We start from the raw sequence: 16910 nt of genomic DNA on the forward strand, positions 1-16910 counted from the left end.
GAAGTCTTATTGAATTTGTAATATCAGTAAAAAATGCAAAAAAGAGGGCAGATACGCCTTGAAAATGTTCTGTCAGTAATCTCTCTTCTCCTATAGTTACACTGCATAAATTATCTCTTTGCTGCATAATTATATTTGTACTGGGGAGGTATTACTTTGTATATATCCATGTTCTTAAATGTTCTGTTACAGTCAAAATCAGGGCAGCTTTCTAGTGAAGAAGGTTTGCCTTGCTTATTTCAAAAGTGACTTTTTCCAAATCCATTTGAGTTGTTTTCTACTGTGTTTTTTTCCCTTTTGCTAAGGAAATAAACTAAGAGACCTAATTTTCTCATTATTCCATCAAGTACTAATTCTCTAGTGGCAGTATTCTTGAATTTTAATAATTCTTCAAAAAATTGTATGTAATTTTGACTTTCTTTTTCCAATGGGAAAGGAATAAAATGGACACATACCAAAGCAATAAATATTCTTAGAACCAAATTTATTGAAAAACTCCCTTCAAGTCTCGCATCCTCAAGAATTTTTTTTACAATTTGCTACCATGTTTTAATATTATTAGAAGGGTATTAATATTATTAGAAGAGTAGTTATAATCCAATCCTAATAACAGCATTGTAGCAGGAAGTAAGGACTTGTAATGCAGTGGGAAGTGGAAGAATTTAAGAGCTTCCTGGAGGAGCTGATCTAAAAGTGTGTGTGTCAAAAGGATCTTCAGAGGCCTTTTTCTCAGACTCTCTTAATATCTGTCATGCTCTTCAGCTGTATTCCTGAATAGATGTGTCAGCTTCCTTGTTGCCACTTCATACGACAGACAACGGCATTTACTACCATCTCTGGAAAATCTGCACTGAACTCTTGCAGCGTGTATTTGACCAGTGCTCAGAAGTACTATAAATAAATACAGATCCAATTTATATTCTATTTTGTGATCCCTAATTAACCTATTTTCTTGTCACAGAACACAAACTCTACCTTAGAGGCTAGGAAGGCATAGGCTGTTCTTAACAGCCTCTTTGGGATTTCAAACTCTTTTATTTAGAATAGCTTTAGAATATTTTCCACATCACTAAATAGGGAAATCTGATTTTTACATCATCACTCTCCTTACATAAAGTGCGTGCATGTAAATGTGAAATCATATGCATAATGCAAACTAAGGCAATACTTTGTTATGAGAAGTAGTGTTGCAATCATCTGATTGTCCCAGACACTCCTCTTTGGGACTCTGTACTTCAAGGTAACAAGTTACATTTGGCCATGAAGATTAACTGAATGGCTGTACTAGAGTAATATGAGAAGAAACTCAAGAAGAATTGTTCACCTGTTTAGGGAAAAAAAATATTTAAATCATAACAATCTTTGAGATCTTGAGACAGTCGACAAAATAGTCCATTCTCATTTTATATTTTATTTAGAGCTTGAAGAAACAGAAATAAGAAGGACACAGTCACATGAGGGATATAAATAAACCATGCCATTAGATAGATAACTGCTGTACCTCTGAGACCTGACACAGACTGCACCTTTCTATTATGATGAGTAACTAATTACATCCATTACTTCATGCAGTAATACCAGTAAACTACTTGAAATTAGGTCTTGATTGGGCTCATAATCTTCTTTAAGCAAATATAATCTGACAGCAGTGATAAAAGTAATAGTTAACTAAATTAAACCCAGAAATGCTGTGTTTGTGACAAAGAGGTTTTCCTGCTAAGGGAAAATTCAAATGCCTGAGAAATAGCAACCAAGCTCGTCATACTGCCAGGCTTTGGGGTAGTCTACTGGGGATGAGTGGTGTTTTACTCCAGTTTTGCTTTGGTTCCCTATTTCTTATATGAACACTTCTGAATGTATTCTGAACACGTTCAGGAAACCTATCCAATGTTTTTCTCCTGTAGTGAGTTAATCAAGTTATACTTAACCACATTTTATTGCTGAAGCCTTCTGTGATAGAGTCTAGTTTTGCGAAAAAGTTACATTCTGTATCTAGCTTTCATGTTTTATGAATATAAAATAATTCAAATTCTAGTGTGTTCAAGTGTAATCTAGTGTAGTGGAAGACTGGCATCAAACTGGAACATCTAGTTCCTATTATTCTTTTTGTTTCTTCTGTTTTACTGTCAGTGTGTTCTCTAAGCACAAAGGTATGGTAGTAATCAGGGTCCTTTGCCTGATGCTCATTAGGCTACTTGAGGTGTTGTACCTCACCCCGATCAGAAGAGTATGAATGAAGAAGGAAGATTATAGTGGTCACAATCTACCTCTAGTGTTTTCAGTCTAGCCAAAAAGTTGTACTCTACCTGTGGGAGGGCGTTCTGTTCTCCCCACTGCCTCTGTGTCTGGATGGGGAAATCTTCACAACCTGAACTGTGAAGAATGCTTTCTGTCATTCATAATTTACTGGAAGGACCTTGGCCCACACAAGAGAAGCTTGGCTTCTCTGCCTCCACTACTCCACTTAGAGTGGGGGTTTATTTGAGGTTTTGGGTGGGTTTTTTTACCTTAGAGCTGTAATTTTCTTTAACCAAGCTCTGATGATTTCCCATGAGTAGTTAACAGATGAATGCATTTACTTTTATTTACCTGATCTTTTGTTTATCTAGAACAATCAATACTAGCCAAGGATTTTAGACTTTGATTCAGTTTTTCTATTACCGTTTTCTTAACTTTCAGCAATAGTATGAGTATTATTCCTTCATACAAATTATAGTAGTGTAAGGTATGTATGGAAACACATAAGCAGAGTCAAGGCACTTAAAAATAAAAATGAACAAGGAGTGCTGGAATTTCATTTGATGCAAAGTGTTTCTCTATTTGCCCTATTAAGTAATAATAGTATGTACTGTCACTTGAATGGATTCTCTGTATATTTTACTGCAAGCTGTTGTGACGGTGTTTAATATTTGCATGTCTTTCTGGACTTTTTTGTAGATCCTGGCAAACAATCACTTTTGATAAACAGCCTGCATCTTTTATCAGAATAGTTGGAACTCACAACACAGCTAATGAGGTAAGGAACTTTGTAGAAAAACTATATTCTTCATGAATATACAACAGTATGGTTTTTCATACCTTACAGTGAAATCGATAATGCCTTCTGAAATGTACTTCATTTTTTTGCTCTGTCAATCTAGCAAAATAAGAATGAATGCTTTTCTTATTTGAATATTTGTGAACTGTGTTATCATCTTCCCAGACTCTACAGAGTTGAAGGGCTGTTGCCGCTGTGGGGGATATTTTGGGGTTTTTACAAAGTACAGTAAACTGTTTCTGGTTTTCACCTTTGCACAGTGCCATCAAACATTTCTATTGGGTTTGCTTTTAAATTATTTCTTATTTTGATGAATGATTAAAATACAGTTTTAGTGCATTAGAGAAAGGTGTATAGTCTCTGATTACTTGGTTTTATCACCTTTATGTTATCTTTTTAATGAATAAAACATAAGAAAAATCCATTCTTCATAGGAAAATCTTATTTGCGTAAGATTCTCTTGTAATTAATTTCATACCTGGTGAATCACTTAACCAATAGTGGCCAAACCAAGAGATTTTTTTCAATACATTTTATATAGAAAAAATATATTTTTCCCTAACCAACCAAGTGCAGTATCATCCTCTTTTTGTTTACTTGTGCTTCTGTCTTTCATAATTGTTCTGCATTGTCTCAGATGAAGTCCAGATTTTACAGTTGACTTAATAATTTACAATATCTGAATTTCTGAATGTATGTAAATCCTTGTGAGATTAGGACCTTATGTGACAAGATTATAAGAAGCACCAAAAGCTGCTGCTTCTGTGTGTATGCATGCATGTCTACATTCTACACATATAGTTCACCACAAAACATTGTACTTTCACACTTTACAATGAACTTTGGTTAGCGCTGTTACATTTGTCATAATCAGAGTTTGTCAACTTTATCGGTATTGGGAGTCGGGATTTACGATCATATTTAGTATATGGGGTTGCTGGTTCTCAAGCATTGGAAGAATTGTCAAATAGCATTGTTTATGTCCAATTTTAGAGCAATAATTGCAAACACGTGTACCACCAGATGTCAGCATTAGTTCTCAGCAGGTAGTTGGAAAGAAGCTGACTGATCAACTGAACTTTTTTTCCTAAGCACTGTCTCTTCTGTTGTACAGTTCAGTCTTAATCAGTGAGTTCTTAGAGAGAGAAGCTGTCTCCAGGGTTGTTCTACATGCATGAAGGCGGCCTTTTCCATTACTAATCCATATAGACAGTCTTGTTTGCTCTCATGTCAGTCTTTGTAAGTTCTCATCTCTTTATTAAAAAAGAATGAGGTGCATTGTATAAACTTAGCAAATCAGCCTACAAGAAATATTACCTCCAAGTTTTAATTCTTAAAGTTAACTTTAAGACCTGAAGGGTAAAGGGCTTTTAAACATAATTCTAATTTCAAATTGGTTACTATTTGCAAGGAATTTAATATCCTGTGTAGTTATTTACATGGAGCACTGCATAACAATAGGAGAGCTCAGCATATGCAAATTGAGGTTACAGGTATTCATGTAGTGGCTCAGTGGAACTACAAACACAGGCTGCTGTTCTAGGTTTTTTCCTCTTTTGTCTTTAAAATTTGTACCGAATGCTAACTTTTTTTTTTTCTGAAAAAAATTATTTCTCCTGAAGCTTGTAGAGGAAGAACATTATCAGCATGCACATATTACTAGATTACATTGTTTCAATATATATTAAACAGATGGTCTGTAACATTTTGTCATAAATTCTCATTTTCCAAAGAAGGCAGCAAGATATTTTTCATACTTCCAATTTAAATAATGACACTGTAATCAAAGTCTTGGTTTCTTCTGCAGACTGAGTAGTCTCTTCAGTAAGAAAACAAGCAGTTTCCAGAATTATTTGCTCATAGCTGGTTGTACTTTGTCAAACCATTCCCATTTTAAACATGCTAATGTCAGCATTTCTCATCAAGTTTTACTGTAATAGGTACAAAAATACTCCCTACTTGTTCTACTTACACATACCTTTGAACTTTGAAGTACCATCTGAACTCTCCAAAGGGAAGAGTTGATTTTTGAAATTGCAAAAAATCCTGTAAAATTTCTCCCATTTTGTGAATGATTTCATCTTCTAAACTCATCTTTTTCTTTGCCATGTTTTCCAAGTTTTGAAAGACATGATGTTCACAGACTTTTTGACCTGGCATTTGAATATTCTTTGGTATGTTAGAACATGATAGAAGTGTAACTTTTTGTTTTCTTGAGCTTCCAGACATCCTATTTTTATAAAGAAAAGGATTATTTTTCCTTAGTCCTTGTCATCATTTGTTTGTCACACAGGTCACCTGATACTTTGACTGTGTAAATTTTATCTTGTTATTTTTCTTCAGTATTACTGATCTGGAGAGGACACCCAAGTTGCTGGTGTGAGAGCTTTATCTTACAAATTACTGCACCAGTGTATATGTACTTGGCCTTCCTGCTTTGTATGTTGGACTTTTCTTAAAATGTCCATGAGAAGTATAACATGCCATTAATCAGAGGATGATGCTGAACTGTCATCTCTGCCTTTTGAGAGAAAAACATGCAGGATTATGTGTTTTAGTAATATTCTTCTGAAATACGTAATTCCAATATTGGATGAAGCACATGAGCTCAGTTGTACTCTGTCCTCTGCTTCTTTCACAAACTGTATTCTCTATATGTTGAAGTGGCAGAGTAACTGAAAATAATGCTGTAAATTCACAGGCTTGTTAATGTGCCAGATGCTGAGCTGAGCATTGAGAATTTAGTATGAAGGAATAGGTAAAAATGAAAGTTACAATTTAAGAATCGGGTACTTCAGGCTTTATAGACTAGTATTAGCTAAATTTCAGTGGTACCCATACTATAGCATACTAAAGCATTAATTGCTATGTGAAGTAAGTTTTAAATGAGAAACACTGTTGCTGTGGGATACAGTAGAAATACAGAGTCTTCTGACTTGGAGACCTCCATCCCATTCATTAGACTGTGCTGTCTTTCAAGGAAAGTAGCATTTTACAGAGGTGTATTGATGAGATAATGTTCTTTTCTGCAAATCCTGATGCTGGTAAGTGCAGCTGGAAAAATGACAATAGCTGTTACTATAAAAACATGGGAGTGGGATGAATATAAAAGCGGCTTCACAAAATGTGTAGCTCAATGCAAAAATTTGCTTCTCAAGAACTGTGACAGATGGAGAGAATTCATGCCACTGCAGAAATTAGTTCAGCTTTAGAAGAAAACTCACCGGAAGAAATGCAGAGAAAAACCATTTTGTGTACATGTGTGTGTGTGTGGGTAAGAGTGTAGATTTGTAATCTGTTCATATGTGTATATATAAAGGCTTAGGGATACATCTTTATGTGAGCATGCGTGCGTATATGGAAATACAAACATGCATCGCTATGTATCTGTACAAAAAAACTGCAAGAATTCTTACACCGAGAGGCCCAAGAAAGTATAATGGGGATTAAAAAAAACAGTGACTCTGAATATTTTTTTTATTCGTTTCATGCATGCTGTCAGAATTTGAATTAACTAGCTACCTCCTCAGAAAAGACCCAGGGGCTATCGCAGACATGTCATTGCAGACGTCTGCTCACTGTGCGCTTGAGCATGGATGGTCAAAAAGAGTAATAGGATTTTTGGTTGTATTGAAGAAAGGATAGAAAATATAATATTCTGTAGTCTTGTATGAATATATAGTATACCCATGTCTTGTTTATGGTATTTGATTTTGCCCACGTTAACTTGAAAGGGTCTGGGAAAGGGCAGCTAAGATTATAAGAGATTTTCTTTGTTTGTGAGAAAAGCTCTAAAGACAGGATCTACTTGCAAGAAGAATGATAGAAGATGTCATAAAAGCATACAAAATTAAGTTAAAACAATTTTAAAATTCAATTGTTAATATTCATCAAGCTTTAGCTATAAAACTACAGTGCATGAGAAAATAGCAAATTTTAAATCAGCATGTGGCAAAGCTGTGCAATTCGTAGCAATGAGAAGTGTGGAAAGAAGTTTTGTAACAATTTTAGAGTTCCTCCCCCTTCTTCTCCCAGGCATTTCAAGAACAAGTAGAAGTAAGAGTAAGTAAACTAGAAAATAAATTGGAATAAATGCTTAAACAGGTGGTCCTCTTACTCTAAGTTACAGTCACCTGTACAGTGGTCCCAGGTATTGTTTGAAACATCAGCAAATGATCATTGTTTGAAATGGAATATTTCATCTGATGAAGCAGCAGCCTCCTTGGACACTCTGAATGCCTTTCTACATACTTCAGGATATGTCTGTAGAGCTACCATTGCTGTTACAGCAGAGGGCAATCTTGAAATAGAATCATATGGGTAATGACTTAAATTTCGTTTCTAGTGTGTATGAACATTCAGTCTTTTGAGAAAGTAGTTAGATCTAAGATACTAATATAATTGTTATTGTCATCCGATGGCATGTAGTAGATATTTATTCTACTTAGCAAACAAAAAAATAATTTACAAATATCTGTATCTCCTTTGGAACCATCTTTCTGATTTTTAGTGCCATATGTCAAGGTTGGTATAATTTGAAGGCCTTCTCTTGCTTCACTTGTATCACTTGATAATGTTCATAGGCCATGGATAGATGTTTTTGACCTCATGGTGAAACATTCCAATTTGACTAAGTACTTTGGCACTGATCTGGCCTGCAACTTTCATATAGACCTCATCTTACTTTGATCATGCTTTTGCCAGCATTTAATTGTTTTGCTTTATCTTCATTTTTTGTTCTCTCCAGGTGTTTCACTGTGTGCATTTTGAGTGCCCAGCACAAAACAGTACCCACAAGGATGACAGTAGTAAGGAAGTGACAACAACAGAGGTGGGGACTGGTGGACAACAGCTTGGCTCTCGCCCTGTTCGAGCTGCAAGCACTAGTTCCCTGCATTCCCCTCCTGGATCCACCTCGCGTTCACATGCTCACCAACCATAAAGAAGATTGAAAGGGAGCTTTTGCAGCCCTGCTGACATTATATGAAATTATTCAGAACCTTCTTGTGCTGGCACCTTTTCTTTCTTTTTCTCTGTGAACAAAGGGGACCATGTCTGAAAGCTGGAAATGCTGAAATGGAAAAGGCTTTTCCCAAGGACATGAAGAGACTGCTTCGCTCTCCTCAATTTGTTCAAATCAGGCTGGTCTCGGAGGGGGGAGAAAATAGGTCGTCAATCTTCATCAAGTACCCCATTAACACCCTACCTCTCTAATCTAACCAAGGCAAGAAGAACAGAAGGAAATAAAAGGCAGAGCTACAGTGGAAATCTAAAATTACCCGAGCAAAATGGAAGGCATATGAAATAAGTATTTGTTCCCTGAAGGCTTCCATTAGCAAAGAAAATGTTTATGGAACACATCAGTCCAGAATATATGTTATTTTTAAAGTTATTCTTCATTCATATTCCTTTGTAACTAGTAATTTGTTTTCTAAATTGTTTTGACTCTGTATTCCACTTTGTCTCTTATTTTTGGCTGTAGCAAATGCTGTGCAGTAGATTAAGGAAGTATCAAACATGTTTACCTGCTGAGATGCAAATTCCCTCATTCATCAGTGGGATGACAAAAAAAGCCTTCATGATATCAACAAACTAATTAATGGATGCTATATTAATCTTGACCTTAGTTGACTTTTCAAAGTACAAAATTGTAATTTCTTGCACTCAGAATGGAAATTCCTAAATCAAGCATCCATCCTGAAGAAAAACATATTTTTCACTCTTGAGGATGATTACTTAAATTTTGCCTGTATTTCTAAGAAAACTTGCAACAGATCGTAAAAAATATTTGGTTTAGAAAAGTGGAACTGCATCTGGTTGCTGACAAGCAATTGTTCAGAATAGAAAAAGAAGGATTTGCAGATACTTTTTTTTTTTCCAAGAAAAAAAGTTTTACAGTCTGGAGCTAAAAATTCAAGGACTGTATGTGCATAAACTTTTCTCATAGTCTTCATAAAATATGATGCTTTTACACTGTATTGTAAAAGATCTGGCTCTTACTTTACAGTCACAGAATTTGTTATCCATCTATGTCTGTCTGGATTACATTGCCTGCTATTTTGCTTATACTAAGTGTTTCCACACTAATGATGATGCAGTCTCTTACTCTCCAGATCTACATGACTTTTAGGAAGAGCTCCATGTTGGTCTTTCAGTATGGGATTAAGTGATTTTGCATTAAGACAAATGCTGATGTAATTAGCAAAATTGATTAGGAGAGTTGTTACTCCTCACAAAGTATATTATATTGGAAATGTCAGCTATCCAGTTTTATGAACTTGGAATTTCCTGTGGTGACAAATAGCCTTGTCAGAAGAAAACAAAGCTAGTGTAGGATAAATACGGTTTTCCTTTGCATAACCATAGTGATAAAAAGAGTTATATCAACATATCAAATAGTATGTTAATTTATCACACTACTTACTTTGAAAGAATTTCCCTGTTGGATACTGGTTGTGCTAAAAACAGGAAGAAATATAACAAGTGGTAGCAATGAATCAGTAGAAACTTTGAACTTCTTGTTTCACATAAAACTGATTAGGCTTTATCAATAATAATATAGCATTTTTAATTGCCAAATTGCAGCTGAGTTCTGACATTTACACACTGTCCCCTCCCTTTCCACTGCTGTCTTCTGACTTGTGAATCTCTGTCGGTGAAGGTGCATGCCCATGGCGTTATATATAGTTTATAATATGTGCCACACTGCCTCAGACAGTCTGGAGTTCTGAGCCAGGATACTGCTCATGCCAGTCAGCATCTAGTCTGGGGTTCTGATTATAACAGCCTTTGGAACATGAAAGAATTGAGATCAGCTACTGGGGACACAACTCTCTTGTTTAAGGTCCAAAAAGTTGGAACTTTTATTTTTTTCTTTGAAAAGTAAAACCAGAAAACTTTTCTATTCCGGTTGTAATCCATGCTGGAACTACTGAGATGCATGGAGCATGTCTCGTCTTTGGTAGATAAGTGTCAGTGATGGTATTTCTTTGCCATTTGATCAAACAAGTTCGCTTTTCTGAAGCTGTGGAAAAGCAAAGGGCATAGCTTCCTAGCTCTTAGTCTTTAATAGTCACCATTGCAGAGAATGTTTAAAAAAAATTTTTTAAAAAGTTTGTGCTAGCTGTTCTGAGTCTAGGCTCTCAGAGAAAGAACAGGATTTTGAGTTTGTAATCTTTGATGTGCACAGTTAATTTTTATGATACAAGTATGTCTTGTAGACTGCCATCTACTGCAAATCTTTTTGGTCCTGTCCTGTGACTCACTGTTGAACAGATTTGTCTGTGTATTTCCCATGACATTTGCTCTCTGCCAGGAATCTGAATGAACAAATCTGAGATTCCCAAGGAAAAAACTATGAGGTCCTATAGACCCTTCAATTCCCCACCCCCAAAAATCAATCAAAGCAAAAAATAACTTTATATTGTCCCTTCATACAGGTGTGTAGAAATTTGTAGTATTAGACTGGTCCATAGTCACACATGGCCTTTCTCACAGTCTTTATTTTTTTCTGGTAGAGTTACTCTTTGAGCCTGTCACTGAGGGGAGTCCAATGTGATCTCAGAGCTCCCAGGCTTTTAAGACAAGCCCTGTCACAACTTCACATTTTCTAGTGGGAATCCTTTACCTTTTTATTCAAAGAAAATAATGTTGAAATGTTTAAGGGACCTGAACTCTGCTTGGTCTTCTAACACTACCCGCCAACAAACACCTCTATCTGTATTGCCTAGGAAGGTCTCTGTCTTAAATATTGTGTCAGCAACGCATTACTAGTGTCACGGGAAGATACCACACAGAACTGATTTGTGATCTGGTGTGAATTTTCTCATTCTTTCTAATTATTGTCTGTATTTACTGATTCCCAATTTCAGATGTAGTTCTTGTACATTCTTCTGAAATCTTTTTTTTCTTTTTTTTTTTTTCCTTTCAGTGAAAGTAAGTTGTGCTGTTAGGGCTTAATATCAGGATTTATCAGAGTGATGAAATACTATAATTATTCAGAACTGTGTTATCACTCATATTTTATTTACAACAGGGGTAGAGCAGAACTGACCAAGTATTCATTGCTTTCTTGTCAGAAACTATAAAATAGACCTGTTGTTAGATTTCTACGTGATGAAACTAACTATATTGTCACTACTGAGCCATTATTTCTATTTAGCGCTTTAGTATCTTTAAATTCCCCAGGCTGTGTTTTCCATAGGTTGAATTCAGACTTAGGCTCAACTCCCATGGAGCTCAACAAAGCTCTTTCTAAAGTCTCTTTATTTAATTAACTTTATTCCAAGTGCATTTAAAGGATTTTTATTCATGGAAATGTATGGCCAAATATCAACTCCTTAAAACTGATTTATCCAGGAAAATTAATTCCTGAAGTGAGCAAAAATTGTGTGGCTGTTTTCAAGCCATTGCCAGTCAGCTCTAAAACAAGTTCAAATGGCATGTTTAATGGAATTACAATGAGAAAACTTAATCCAAATCTATTGTAAAAGACAATACAGAGGAGGAATCACCAATTTTGTCAGAGAAGGAACTGTTCTTCATTGCAGTTTCCTTCCTTTAGGGCTCCATTTCTTTCTTTTTTCCCCATGAAAATAATTTTTTCTTCTTTGTTATGACAAATCATTAAAGAACTCAGTGCTTCTCAGCATTGCTGAAAAATTCAAATTAATTTAATGCATCTTCATCTATAATGATAACATTAAATTAGAGAATTTTCAGTTTAGTATCTTGAGTTGATGAGTTGGCTTCCATGAAAGAAAGCAAAAGATGTCTGCAGTTGTTACACTCTAAGTTTCCCAACCAAATGCATGCAAGCATCTACTCATTATTCAGCGATGTTTTGTACATCTAGAGCCAGTGTGAAAATTAGAAGACAAAGTTAATGCCATTCTTGTCTGATTGTTGTTAGTAGTTCTGGTAATACAGTGATGCTCACTCAGAGACACTCAATGAGAAATCAGATGTGATTTCAGAGAAAGTAGACATTCTATATGCTGCATTTCTCTATGAAAGTATTAATTGACATATTTTGACAGGTGTTAATATATTGATAATTTTGTTGTGGCTGGAGTAGTCAGCAAATAGTCAGAGCCAGTAAGAGTTAATGTATTTAAGAGTAAATGTTTAGGCTTGTATGTCATGATACCAGTTGCCAGAGGACTAAACCATGCTTCAGAAATAACAATTTGTAGGTCCCAGAGGATGCTTGAGGCCTGGTTCCTGTCCCTGTCTCTCAGTTAATGGTGTATTTAGGTCAGAATCCTTAGTTGTCTCTGAACTAATTGTTGTAGTTGTCAGTTGTACTAGTTAACTCGGTTATGTATAGAAGCTCCACAGATCTTTGTTCAGGAGAAATAAAAGTCCTGGGTCAAGTTTTAAGAGTACCTAAATATTCATACATATATGTTAAATTGAGCTAGTAGCTAATTATTTAGCTAGAATTCAGAACAGGTTCTAAAGCTCCAAAACTAAAACAATTCTGTGCAGGCAGGTGTGAAATGCTACCGTTGTGGTACGGCAGGATGCTGACTCTGGTTTATGGTTGCTTAAAAAGTGCAAATGTCTAAACAAGGTGTGAGTGAGCAGGTCCAAAGCTGGGTTTTGCCCAGTTGTTTAGTACTGCCAGTGTAACTGTAGAATTCATCTCAAAGACAGGTGTGCAGTCCAAAGAACAGACCTATATTTCTCCTAGCTACCTTGTATACTATGGCTTGCAGTGTTTACAGAGGGAGCCTTCATATGACTTTTGTTAACTGCTCAAAAAAACCCTGCAGACTTTTCTTTGGCCTTTCACAAGCTTTCATTGCAAAGCTTTGGCTGAGATAATGTCAAAGTCCCACCTGTGTTCCATGATAGAATCTGGGTCTGTGTTTGAAAATGCTTACTGGAAAAGTAGTTTTGAAGTCACCCTGCAACTGTTCTTAGATAAGCCCAAATTAAAACCTGTAGTATAATACAAGGAAACTGCAGGTATCTGTCATGTACCAATAGACTGGCTGCCAATACAACTACATACTAGTTTTATAATACCGTATGTGTTTAATTACTATGATATATAGAAATGGTGGGAGTGAAGAGTCAGCTCCACGCACCCTTGGCATTAGACATTATCACCCAACCGGACATCAGAGAATTACTTCTTTTTCCATTCCTTCCAGTGTAATAGAATAATACAATTCACCGTTTTGAAAAAAATTATAATTGACTCATTACATAAATGTCATGGGAATTGAACTTCAGATTACTTTGGCTAAAAATCCGAGTGAGTGATGATTTCAGTCTGCACAGGTGTAAACATGCCTCTCCAGTGCCTCCTGCGACTTTAGACCATGCACTGTCATAGAGGAGAGGTGCACTGTTGGTGCAATGTAAGTAGTTTTCCTCATTGTAACTTTTGCTCATCTATTTCATATTTGTCATCTTGGCACATGTGTTCTCTTTGTGCAGATGCTCATCCTCGGTTAAAAGAAGGTAGCCTAGTTTTCTTTATTTTCAGAATTATCCAGTGACTCCTGAAAACTGGCAGATATACATCAACAACCTCAGTCTATATTAAGTAGTCTGAGGAATTTACAAAACTGACCTGTATGGTCTTTTACAGCAAATGCTATGTGTCCAAAAAGTACCAGGTAACTCTTGAAAGTTGGGCAGTATTACTGTTCAGATGCGGGTTTGTGCATCTAAAACGATGTGCCATGTAATCCAAGTGAATAGTTAGCTATTGCAGCTTCTTTTTCTAGAGGAAGTGGGGAACTTGCACACCTACCAGAAATCACTCATTTCCTTCGTATCATTTTTGGTCTACATCACCTATCTGCTGTCTCTGGACTCCCAAGCTATAGTTGCTAGGTGATTTATGGTTAATACCAATATGTCACTCATTTTGAGGGTAAATACTTTGAGTGAATGTTTTTATGCAATAATACAAAGTTCATGGGACTTAGATGATTAAATTAGAAACATCACTTACGGCAAGAGCTGAAGTTGCAAGGAGCAGTTTTGAAGAAAGACTGGTATGGACTTACATGTGTGCATCTGTGCATATATAGCTAAGAAAATGTATGTGTTGCCTAAGTCAAAGTGACTGTTTGCAAAGATGTGTTCTACATGGCTTTTTTTTAAATTTAGGGAATTCTGTTAAGGAATCTGTCACTCATCTGAATGTAGGCTCTAAAAAAAAAAGAGGAAGAGAACATAGGGAGAAAGGCTTTAGTAGTTTTTATGAGAAGAGAAACACAAAGATACAATTCTTGTGGTCTGAGCTAGTTTTGTATGTCTCCAGTCCTCACAGCTCTTACTTTTTCGTACACGCTTCCCCCAATCTGCTTGGTACTCCTTTTCTTTTCCTCCCTACCTAGCAACATATCACTGTTGCTGTGGTATTCCCTGGAACTTTCCTTCAAATTGTGATACATTAAGGATTTTTTAAAATTTATTTATTTTTACCTCTTTGCCATATGCTGAATAAAATATCCTCATTCCCGTTCATTAACATCAGACTTTAAAGCCAACTGCTACTAAGCTGTCAGGTGCTAGTGAGCAAAATTTAAATCTGGCTGTCTACGGATATGGGAAATGCTAGCCCTTTTGGAGCTTGTACTTCCATAATCTGTTTGTTACCCTTTAGAGAAAAATCAATAAGAGGTTTTCTGTTGACTTAAATAGCAGGTCAGGCTTTGTGCAGGGTTATCTAAGTCTAAATATAAATTTAAGTATTTCTCTCTCACCATGATGTATGTTCAGGTTGTTATTTGTGCATTTCTCAATGTGTTAGATGTACATAAGTATTGTTTCCTAAATAAACTGCATCATCGAAAGTGAACCTTGAAAGAATTCATAACTTTTCGGTGTTCTTGTGTGAAGGTGTTTCAGCTGTCTGGAGATTCATACATCACACTGAGTACATGGACTCATTTTGAGAAGTATAGTGTTACTTTGCAGTTCAGTGCCCAAGTCTATTAACCTTGTCCAAATCTTGTAAAATTTTCTTTTCTTTCTGCTTTGCTCAATTTCATTATTATCATTGGTTTTCCTTCTGAAGTGAATGTTAATGTTGTTCCTTCAGAGATCATAAGTATAAGGAGCCAGGCTAAATAAAAGTTCAGCTTTTAATGAACTTTTTCACTCATTTCTGTCAGTGCTCCTCTTTCTTCACAGACAATAGTTTAAAACTATATGGTTACACTCCCCTTCTCTGTAGCAATTATCCTTGTATCTTGAAAGTTTTGTGCATTAAATCCCTTTCCTCCTTTCTCATATTTCCTAATTGTAGAGTGGTTATAAACTACCTCAGACCTTGTTGTGAACAGGTACGAGTTTCAGCTGAAGTTTTCAGACTTTACTATAGTCTTTGAATGTTAAGTGCATGTATATGTAGTGAAATCAGCCTGCCAGACCCTGACTGCATTTTCAGGAATACTGTCTCGAGTGAGATATATAACTGGGATGAATTAACAGCCACACCCATTCAGGCTCATACTGATACCTCTTTCAAGAAAAACTTTTCAGGAGCTCAACTTCTGATACGGGAAGTGCTTCAACTTTCTGGTCTCAGCTCTTTGAAGGAACATGATATTGCCTGCACTGGACTCTTTTCACCTCTCCTTTACTGTGGCAGCCATCATAAAAGTTGCATTGTCAGACCTCCATTCCTGGCTGTTAGCAGTGCTATTGCATTGGACTGTGCTCATTAAATGAGAATAAACCCCACACGGCATGTTCTGATGACCTTGGTAACATTTTATGCCGCAACAGATACACGTTGCCACCCATTTGGGCTAACTAGGTTTCAGGTAAAACGATGGTTGCAGATTATGCTGCAGTGACCCAATCGATAACTTTGGGAATTGTCTGGTTTTGTAAGTTATCCATTGAACAACCCATCAAACCTTGTTAGTACTGATTTCCTTTTCACCAGCAGACATGCACATCATCAAATGAGCATTTTGTAACATGGAATTTTCTATGAGCATCTAGAAAAAGAAGCATCACAATTATATCCTTAGTAACAATGCGTGTGTTTGTAATGAAAGCTATAGAATTATTAAACCGCTATAAGCTATTCTGTGCATGCTCTAGCATTGTATTAACAGTTTGTATTAACAGCTGATAAGCAGAGGGTTCTGGAGAGCAAGGAAGGCTTGCTCTGGATTTCTTTTTTAAGAGCAGCAAAACTCACCAGAGCGGATGCAAGACCAGATGATACTCAAGGCAAATCATAAACTGAAACTGTTGTGCTTCGTATTTATTTCTTTGGGGATTTTTCTTTAATGTATTTAACTTCACAGGAAAATATAGAATATATTTAAAATGGTGACAATTAGAAATGCACCTTTTCAAGAATGAGAGGGGTGTGATTTGAGAAATAAAGTGATCTTTTGTGTTTAACTGCTTGTCTGTAATTTTGTTAAAATAATGGTAGAGCCTGTCTGGTGCTGCTCACATATTGCATGTGCAAATAGAAGAGTTTTGGCAGAGCTGGACTGATTTCCCAGCATGGCAAGGAAATTCATATCATCAGCATTGATGTATTAACTCATAATGACGGGGTTTTAATATCAACATAGAAAACGCTAGTGATTTTCACAGTGACTTTCAGGCCAGTGGGCATCCGTGAAGCTACTGCGAATGTTGACAACAGCAGCTGCCAGAGGTTACTACCAGGATGTGCCAGTGTACACTCTGGCAGAAATGTGTGAATGAGTATTTCACTTTATTTCACAAAAAAGGGGCAAATATTTTGGGACTTGGGAATCTGTTTTCAAACCAACCAAAAAAAGGCTTGATTTTTCAGAGGTATTTAGCACTTAATTTCCTCTGGACTACCATGAAAGGTGGGATCACTGTGTGTTTAATTCATGATTAGGCCTTT

The 16910-nt window shown here is 36.1% G+C and overlaps 1 protein-coding gene across 1 annotated transcript in view; it reads left to right on the forward strand.

Moving 5' to 3' along the window:
* BTBD9 (BTB domain containing 9) overlaps positions 1-16426 on the forward strand; it is a 135771-nt gene extending 119345 nt beyond the window's left edge. Inside the window, exons 11-12 of the mRNA XM_074818129.1 lie at positions 2938-3016; positions 7785-16426. Of these exons, the coding sequence (XP_074674230.1) occupies positions 2938-3016; positions 7785-7979 (274 nt within the window). The 3' untranslated portion in view covers positions 7980-16426. The remainder of the gene's footprint in view (positions 1-2937; positions 3017-7784) is intronic.
* The last annotated feature ends 484 nt before the right edge of the window (positions 16427-16910 follow it).

This window comes from Strix aluco, chromosome 3 (genome assembly GCF_031877795.1).
Source record: "Strix aluco isolate bStrAlu1 chromosome 3, bStrAlu1.hap1, whole genome shotgun sequence".
Classification (NCBI taxonomy): Eukaryota; Metazoa; Chordata; class Aves; order Strigiformes; family Strigidae; genus Strix; species Strix aluco.